Raw genomic sequence first — 9,881 nt, 5'->3', positions numbered from 1 at the left:
AAGAGATAATTATTGTATATATGTAGCCGGTAGTGTCGGATAGATATACGAGAACTTGTTGTTCGACCAATCTCTCGGAGAAGGAGAGGTGGTCAATATCACTTTTCTCTGTATGCATATATGTTCATGACGATCTTCTGTTTCCTTCGTTTGCTTACTAGCTAACTAGCGTGTCTAGTCCTCTCTATACGTATGTATAGTACATAGCGTCGACCAAGCACGGACGTAAGAGAGGACACTTCTCTCTATTAATTATAGCTAGCTAACACAATATATAAAACACCTATATTAACCCCCCAAAACCCCCAAACCCTCCCCCCCTCCTTTAAAAAAACAAAAACCCTAGGCACAGAAATGCTGACGCGTGGATGCCTATTGGTCCCGGTTGGTGCCATCAACCGGGACCAAAGGGTCTCCTGCCTGGGCTCTGCGCACTGCCCACGTGGAGGCCCATCAGTCCCGGTTCTAGATTGAACCGGGACTAAAGGGTCGGGGCATTAGTACCGACACTTTAGTCCCGGTTCAGGAACCGGGACTAAAGGCCCTTACGAACCGGGACTATAGGCCCTTTTTCTACCAGTGGCAGCAACGGTAAGTTGTTGCTGCAGGTCAACAATACGAATTTGTATTTTCATTTTGAAATTTCTTTGTTGTGCTAACATTGTGTAGCCCGAAGTCTCATAACTTGCATATTTCATTTTTTTGCCTTCTTGAAGGATCACTTGACAAAAATAATTGAACATGTGGAAGGAAGGCCGTCAATGTTTACCGATACCATAGAATATGTTCATTCTATCCAAGTGATAATTGGTAATGGCATTAGGGACAACGTTTTTGTAAGTATTGGGCTCTGACTATGCTATCATTATCTTATGTTTTTGTTTAGATGTTTTGAACAAACATGAATGCACCTATGACTCAACTTTGCTATCGTTATCTTTCTTGTTTAGATGTTGTAAACATGACTATAAGTGTGACCTGGAAGAAATAGAATGGTGGCTTCCCAACCTAGGTTGTTGCTAGCCTAGTAAGAAAGGTAACATTTTTCACGGCGGGGTTTGGAAATCTTCTTGACCTGACAGATGAGAGAGCGGAGTTGCGTACCATTAGACTGTGCAAGTGCGGACGTGCGGCATTCAGCGTGCCGGCTGGCTACACCTAACGCGCATAAGGGCTAAGGAACCGGGATGCAACAAGCTAGCTAATAGGATGAACGCTATTTTTTTCCTATTCTGGAAGTTAGGCTTGAGCCTGTTCAAGCCCGTCCCCGTCTGGTACATTCACGTTGCCAACAGAATTTTTTAAAGTACGAGCGTACCATCCTTTTTTTCTGGGAGACAAGCACATTCCTTATCCACCACATCACGTTGCCCGCGGAATTTTTAAAAGCACCACCGTTTTTTACCGGGAGCAAGCACAATCCTTATCCACCATATCCCGTTGTTGTTGCTAACTAACTAAGAAATTGAAGATAAATCCACTATCTGAAAATCTATAACATAATTTAGAGGCTGTCATATATTGCTACACCCATGCCATTATCTCATATTTCAAAGGCACGCAGGAGTCCTGTCAAGTTTGTGGTTCGGCAAAATCCTCAGCAGAACCTCGGACACCGAGCAGCTTCCCATATATGCACTATAAGTTGTCTTCAACTACCCTCCCTTTTATCATTTTAACCTCATCCATCTCGATTCTATCCGATGGAGTACATGTTTGTGACGGACGATAGTAGGAAAGTATATGTTAGCGATCGATGTCTCTTTGCTAATAGTTAACGGATCGATATCATACTTCTCTTTCACTCCAATTTCTGATTATACGGAGTTTGCTTGTTCATCAAAATCTCTATGCGAACTCGTAAAAAAATTGACCGATTCTCAAATTAAAGTTGTTAAAAATCTAGGTTTTGGATGCATTTTAAAAATTAGAGAAATTAAACTGCAGTCATGTTTGTTGAAGTTTATTATCACTTCGTACAACCCAGAAACTTCAACTTTCAAAAGTGGGGATGCGAGTTTAGAAATAAACAACAATGATGTTTACTGTATCCTAGGTATCCCTTTTGCTGGAACGGTAGTAAACAATATTAAACCACTACCCGATGATAGTGCTATGGTCGATAAGTACATGAATAAAAAAATAAAAATAATAATGATAAAAGATCTGGTGAAAGAAATATTAGACAATAAATGTGCAGACGAGCACTTCATCAGGATGTTCATGTTAGTATTGCTCGGAACAGTTTTGGCACCTACATCCCACGAAGAAGTACCGACGTTGTATTTGAGTCTCCTAGAGAATACAGCGAACATAAAAAACATTAATTGGAATGAGTTCACACTTAAATTTCTGATGGACAACATCAATAGTCTGGCTATTGAACATGGGAACCCATACCGAACTAAATTAATGGGGTTCCCATGTCCAGTAGCCAACTATTGATGTTGTCTTCCCATGTCCAGTAGCCAACTGTTGATGTTGCCCTTCCAAAATCTAAGTGTGAACTCTTTCCAATTAATGTTTTTTATGTTCGCTGTATTTTCTAGGAAACTCAAATACACCATCGGCACTTCTTCGTGGGATGTAGGTGCCAAAACTGTTCCCGGCAATACTAACATGAACATCCTGATGAAGTGCTCGTCTGCACATTTATTGTCTAATATTTCTTTCACCAGATCTTTTATCATTATTATTTTTATTTTTTTATTCATGTACTTCTCGACCATAGCACTATCATCGGGTAGTGGTTTAATATTGTTTACTACCGTTCCAGCAAAAGGGATACCTAGGATACAGTAAACATCATTGTTGTTTATTTCTAAACTCGCATCCCCACTTTTAAAAGTTGAAGTTTCTGGGTTGTACGAAGTGATAATAAACTTCAACAAACATGACTGCAGTTTAATTTCTCTAATTTTTAAAATGCATCCAAAACCTAGATTTTTAACAACTTTAATTTGAGAATCGGTCAATTTTTTTACGAGTTCGCATAGAGATTTTGATGAACAAGCAAACTCCGTATAATCAGAAATTGGAGTGAAAGAGAAGTATGATATCGATCCATTAACTATTAGCAAAGAGACATCGATCGCTAACATATACTTTCCTACTATCGTCCGTCACAAACATGTACTCCATCGGATAGAATCGAGATGGATGAGGTTAAAATGATAGGGGGGGGGGGGGGGGAGTTCAAGACAACTTACAGTGCATATATGGGAAGCTGCTCGGCGATCGAGGTTCTACTGAGGGTTTCGCCGAACCATAGTAAAAACATTTAAAAAATTCTCTAGGCAATGTGATGTGGTGGATATGGACGGTGATTTGCTCCCAGAAAATAAAGGGTTGTGCAGTGGTACTTTAAAAAATTGTGTTGTGGTATGGTGGTACTTTAAAAAATTATGTTGTGGTATGGTGGTACTTTAAAAAATTCTGCTGCCAACGTGAATCTACTGGATGGGGACATGCTTGAACAGGCTCAAGCCTACCTCCCAGAATTGAAAAAAAATAGCGTTCGTTAGGTGTATCCAGCCGTTCCAGCCGGCACGCCGAATGCCACACGTCCGCACCTGCACAACACACCGCCATGTTCGTTTGCACAGCCTAATGGTACGCAACTCTATTGTCTCATCCGCCAGGTCAAGCAAACCTTGTCCTGAAAAAAACCAGATTTCGAGACCCACATCTGCATTATTACCAAAGATCAAAAGGAAGACATCTTGCCAAAGTACATTTCTTACTAGTCTATCAAGAGCCCAGATTAGGAAGCCACCATTCTGTTTCTTCCAGGTCACACATGCAGTCATGTTTACAACATCTAAACAAGACAGATAACGATAGCAAAGTCAGAGTCACAGGTGCATTCCTGTTCAAAACATCTAAAGAAAAACAGAAGATAATGATAGCATAATCAGAGCCCAGCACTTACAGAAACATTGTCCCTGATGCCATTACCAATTACCGCTTGGACAGAATGAACATATTCTGCGGTATCGGTAAATAATGATGGCCTTTCTCCCACCGGTTCAGTAATTTTTATCAAGTGATCCTTCAAGAAGGCAAAAAAATGAAATATTCAAGTTATGAGACTTCGGGCTACACAATGTTAGCACAACAAAGAAATTACAAAATGAAAATACAAATTCGTACTGTTGACCTGCAGCAACAACTTACCGTTGTTGCATTGTAACAAAAGGCATCTTGTACCTGTTCATCCGGTATGTACTGTCGAACACGACAACATCAACAAATGACCAGTAATCCATTCCGGACTGCTCGTCACACCAAAACAGGTCTTTCAGACGACCTTCTTTGTCAACTCGAAACTCAAGAAAGAACTCTGGATTCTTATCCTTCCTAACCTTCAACGCCCGTATTGTAGCATTTGCATCTCCATCCACAATACCCGACCTCTTGCACCTAGATGAGAAATTGTACAGGTCCTTATCGATAAATCCAGCGCCCGCTCTGTCACTACTCGTGCACTGAAAGACATCCATTATGTGATGCTTAGAAGGCCCATCGATTCCATCATTACTATTTCTGATTTCTGATGTTCTTTGATTTTCCCATGGGAACGAAGAAATCGGGTTTCATCTGGAGTTGTTAATATGTGGTTGCGGTCATCTACAAAATTGTCCACAAACTAGATTCCATGCTGCTTATCAAGTCTAATGATTAGCACAATACTCTCGAGTCTCAACTCTTTCCCTTCTTTTTCGGTCCTTGATGTCCCTCATGGCTGGATCACGAATCCCTTCCTTTGAGCAAACAAATCTCGTATAGAAAATCTCTCCTATTTTTTCCTCATGCCTCACGATATCCTTCCTAATGCTGAACCGTTTGTTTTTAACGTATGCATTATAGAAGTTACAGGAGTCTTCTTCACTTTCAAACGTCATCTTGACAATTTTCCAATACTGATCTAGAGCCTCATTTTCTGCCCCCAAATTACAAAACATACCATGAATGGCTTCAGACTCATGAGATCCTATCACATTGCTATTTTCCTATCATAAAATATAAGCAGGTTACCTATCAGTTCAGTTCATAATGATTTCTATCCCTATCACACATAAACTTCAACATAGGTAAACCAATTATAACATAACAATCTGACCTCCAAATCAATTTACCTATCAGTTCAGTTCATAATGTTGTGGTTGTCAGACGTATTGTATCCAAATAAATCACCACGCAAATCATCCATCCCATCTTCACTGCTAGTAGCAAAAATGAAAATATGAAAAAGACAACAAAGAACTATATATTGCAAAGGATGTATAGCTCATAGAAAGGGTACACTCAAATCTGATGTGCAATGACATCAAGGTTTCGAAAGTTCGTTCATTTCCCAACATGAAATTTTGTTTCCATTAGTTGTTTCCATCAGCTTTTATAATCGTCGAATTTTGTAATTGTAAAGTTGAAACCGTCCCTACCAAGAGTTATTTTATGATTTGCAAAAAAAACTTGTATACAGAGGAAAGATTAAGCCTTCAGTGTGCAAATTATTAACAACTTTTCACCGGAATTCTTATCAAGAGAGCCTGATGTGTAACTTATTCAAGCTCTTGTAAACCCAGTACCACACACCTTCTGGTGGCCGAGCATCAATCTAGGCTATTTAATTTCAACTCTTAACCACTCGCTGATTTTGTGAGCCATACAAAATTGCTCATGGAAAAAAAATACAGTAATAGTCAGAGAATAGACTGATGGAAACAACTAATGTTGTTGTTTATTCTGGTGGACGAATTCTTATCAAGTAGCTACATCTACTTTCACTACAGGGTTGTTTATCCTACAAGAGAGGAAAACACTCTTTCTCTATTACAGAGTATCTCTCGAAGCTCTTACCAAATGCAGAAATTCTAAATGAGAGAAGAAACGCACCTGCCAGAGTCCATGGAAGACCGGGGACGGGGCCAGCAGCTCGAAAGTTGGAGGCGCACAGGCGTTGGAGAAGGAAGATGGGCCGGCGGCCTCCGAGGAAGAGAACGTCCGGCAGCGTCAGATGAGGAGGCTGCAGGAGGACCCCGGGCTGCCGGCGAGGAGAGACCGGCCGGAGGCGTGCTAGGTGGAGACCACGGAAGGGGCTGCCGGCAAGGAAGCGACGTGGAGGGGATCGGAAACTTGGTTACGGTTGCGTCGGCGGCGGAGGTCTGCGGCTCCAGGGAGTAAGGAGTCGCGAGCGGAAGGAAGAGGATGGGAGGCGCGAGCGGAAGGAGGGGGTTGTGGGAGTACCCTGGGCTGCCGGCGACGCGGAGGGGATCGCGGCGAGGAACAGGAGGGGTCGAGGAGAGATCGTGGCTTCGCTTTTTTTTTCTCTTTTAGGTCGTGGCTTCGCTGGAAACTGAAGGGGCCACGTTTTGGAGGGATGGCAGTTTTGCCCATGGGTATGAAAACAATGGGTATGGGCAAGATCTGAAGAGATTTTGTACCCACGGGTAATGGGTACCCATATCCATAAAATATATGGGTAGGGTAAGAAATTGTGCTCATGGGTAACCCAATGGATACCCAGAAAAATTAATAAATGAAAATAACTCCTATAACATGTGGGGTTAACATTCAACTCATATGGTTCAACCCTAAATCTTGTATTCCTTAAACAAGTCATAGATCATAGGCTCATAATCACCCGCTCGCCACTCCTCCTACGTCCTATGTGACTCCTCAAAAAGATGAAATATCGACTCTTCGCTACCAGACTCTTGTCGAACTCTCGATCTAGCGATCCCCAATTCCCACCACCACCTTCCACTGCGTCGATCTTCCACCAACCGCTGCTCATACTCCCCTAATGCCTCCAAGAGGCCACCCATCGGAGGGGGCCGCATCCGTGCTATACCACTCTATCATGATCACTTAAATTTTGAACTCATTTCTGTACCTCTTAAGAATTTAAATGATATATATTGTATCCAATGGATACCCATTGGGTATAGGATACCCGATGGGTTTGGGTATGGGTGTCAGTTTATACCCATGGGTATTGAAGTGGATGGGTATAGAAAGTTTCTATGGGTATGAGTTTGGGTAGAAGAAGGTTGTACCCGCCCATATCCTACCCATTGCCATCCTATGGAACTAAATATTGATAGGGACAAAAGGACGAAACTACCCTTTGCTCGCACTAAGCTGGTTGTTTAAAACCTCTAGTAATCAGAGCCATTGATACGCTTTAATTTTCGTGCAAAAAACTTTCCGGAAAGCATAGAAGCAGACCTCGTGTTTCATTTCTAGATAAATTAATTAATTAGGAAAGTAGCACAAAATTAACACAACACCATAGTTGCAAATTGCAATATCCCCGTAAACAGACCTAACCATACGGTGAATTTGTATCTAAATAATACATTTAGACATGGTTTCAACTTTCCATTCCTCTCGGCCTTATCTCGATCCTTTGCTGGGTGTAATCGATATCTTCGTGATATTAATATATTCTCTTTTTCAAAAAGAAAATCTCGATCCCTTCTATGTTAATCTGGCATACCTACATGGCCTTCTGAACCCTCTAAACACAACATTTTTTCTCCTTCCTCTCCAGACAATTCTCGTCCAGCTCTATGTTAATCTCTTGCTCTATCCATCATCCATCGCTCCTCACGCTCGCCCCATCAGGTTTCAGCTGCTGCTTCAAACTTTGATTCTTCTCCAATGTGTCCACGAACATAGATGATCATTATCATCCATCGAGTTCCCAACCCAGTCACATAACAGATATCACAAGTGCTTATGAGGCATGAGATGGTTGCAATCATGTTGCAAATGGCAGCGAAGCAGGACCCCTACAGCTTTTTGGTTTTGGTTCTGAGATGTGTCTGTACAAATGTATAACACCAATGCACCCTATATACAAGATAGGCTACATAGCCTCTATCGAAGCTGAGAGGTTCTTTGTGTTCATGATGATGTCCACGTCACCCACAACATCTATGAGTGAGCCGCCACCTCGCGAATCTACAGGACAAAATAGTAAGGCTCAGTTTCTAGAAAAGAGGATGGCGCCCGGCTTTAAAAAATGAAGCCCTTACAAGCAACGATACAATTCAACACACACTGAAAGACACAAGAAAAACAAAGAGAAAACTCTAGCATTATATAATGGAGCTCAGGAGCAGCAACAATGTCCAAAAAGCAAAGACAACTAGACACTGGAGCCCTCAAACATCATTGAAGGACCAACACCGCGAAGGAGGCCACCTCGCAAGGGATGCCAGCCGTCTTTGGAAGCTATGTCATCGCCATCGCTTGGACGTCTGGCGCACCAGCGCCATCCAGTTCCATCGCCGAAAGGTGGCCCCTGCTCGTCGCCCTCGCTAGAAGGGCGCCGCAACGTCGGATGATGGAATGCTCACCTCCCTAGAGCGCAGCTGCACACTGATGCCAAGAACCCAAAGGGGGTCAGTTGAACTGTGTTGTGGTGTGTTGGGCTTATAAATAATATGTTTTGTAGAATTAGCCACACAAGTAGGCAAAAGGAAGTCGAATAAGCACTACAATAAGCAAATATATATGTTTGGCAAACAAAAATCACATAAATCTTAACTCACCACAATGCTAAACGCAGCCTAAATTATTCCCTAGATCATATCTCAAATCTAAACAAAAGAGAAGGTAAAAGTAAACTCGTCGACGAAGAAGCTAAGTTATAATGTCGGTTTGCTAACATTAAGTTCGGAGAAACTTTTGTAGATCTCAATCTCACCTAATTTCGCGTTTGGTGGGGAAGAAAAAGATTACAAGGCTTATAGAAATGACTGGATTTTAGCCGTAAAATTATGCCAGATGGGAGCACGAAAGCAAAACCTGGAGTGAAGGTGAAAGTGTGACTGGACGAGTCCTCCAATCCGTAGTACTGGTAGCCACCAAACCCGTGCCACAGAGCTATCCTGTACTTCTTGGCACCGCTATGCCTCTCCAGCGAGAAGCTCTTCTTGCCCGACCGATCGATATATGCCAATGTCAGATGAGATATATTGATACGCACAAGCACTTTCGAACGGCAATAGTTGTGCAACAAAAGAAATTACCAGCTTGCCGCCATCGAGAAGGACGGGGCAGTCGCAGAGGCGGGAGAAGAGCTCCTTGTTCGTTTCTCCTTCACGGCGGCGCTCATCACCGGCAGCACTACACCGCGCGAGGATGTCGGCGCAGTCCACCGGGAGGAAGCGACCCCAGACCTCGTCGGAGTCGGCGGCCGCCCGGAGCGCGGTAGCGGTGGCCGCCAACCTGCACGCGTCACCGGGGGAGGTCAGGGAGGCGACCAGCGCCAGGCAGTCCGCTGGGAGGTCGCACATGCCTGTCACCATGGATTAATTTTGCTTTCGTCCATCCTGGAGGGATGATAAAGCGGAATGTAATACGCTTCGCTGGTATAACAACACATGGTGATCATGGTGTTGCCAAGATGACAACATCGCCTGCTCTGCTCTGCGACTGAGCTATGGCTGTGGCTGGGAATGGCCACATAATGACAACATATATTCCTGACGCCAATTTGGTTAGCACCTGACGACACAGTGGACTAGTGTGATACGTGTGCTCTTGGATGATGGAAGAAAGAGAAAAAGAGACAAAATATGTAACTGCTTGAAAGAAAAATTAAATTGTTCGGTTGTTACCCTGTAAACCAAAAACATAAAATGAAGATGCATAATGTATCACAAATTAAGATGAAATTAGAGCAATACTACTCCCTCTAATCCATATTACTTGTCGCTATTTTAGTGCAAAATTGCACAAACACAGTGTTAAACTTTTACAAGGCAAAAAGAAATAGCACAACGTCACGTGGAGAAATCGACCGAGATTGCAAAAAAAATGAAGTTTTTCACACAGAGCGACTGTTTGAACAATCTTATTATTTA

The 9,881-nt window shown here is 42.6% G+C and overlaps 1 protein-coding gene and 1 long non-coding RNA gene across 3 annotated transcripts; both read right to left on the bottom strand.

Moving 5' to 3' along the window:
• Positions 1–3,392: 3,392 nt before the first annotated feature.
• Positions 3,393–6,250, bottom strand: LOC147962190 (uncharacterized). 2 transcript variants are annotated; one of them, XR_015611434.1, is made up of 6 exons: positions 5,899–6,250; positions 5,139–5,222; positions 4,177–5,012; positions 3,932–4,051; positions 3,744–3,820; positions 3,393–3,658 (listed from the first exon to the last, which is right to left on the bottom strand). It is a non-coding gene; the product is annotated as an uncharacterized LOC147962190 (long non-coding RNA). The 2 variants fall into 2 exon arrangements; XR_015611433.1 differs by having other exon boundaries at positions 3,393–3,820.
• A 1,834-nt stretch (positions 6,251–8,084) lies between these two features.
• LOC147962189 (F-box protein PP2-B11-like) lies at positions 8,085–9,383 on the bottom strand. The gene is made up of 3 exons (XM_087535621.1): positions 9,045–9,383; positions 8,821–8,944; positions 8,085–8,391 (listed from the first exon to the last, which is right to left on the bottom strand). The coding sequence occupies exons 1-3, from the start codon at positions 9,321–9,323 to the stop codon at positions 8,366–8,368; spliced, it is 429 nt and encodes a 142-aa protein (XP_087391747.1). The 5' UTR covers positions 9,324–9,383; the 3' UTR covers positions 8,085–8,365.
• Positions 9,384–9,881: the final 498 nt, after the last annotated feature.

This window comes from Triticum urartu, chromosome 7A, assembly GCF_056163025.1.
Source record: "Triticum urartu cultivar PI428250 chromosome 7A, HENAU_Tu73, whole genome shotgun sequence".
In the NCBI taxonomy this organism is placed as follows: Eukaryota; Viridiplantae; Streptophyta; class Magnoliopsida; order Poales; family Poaceae; genus Triticum; species Triticum urartu.
The sequence above is the reverse complement of the archived record's forward strand: the minus strand, read 5'-3'. Positions and strand labels throughout refer to the sequence as shown.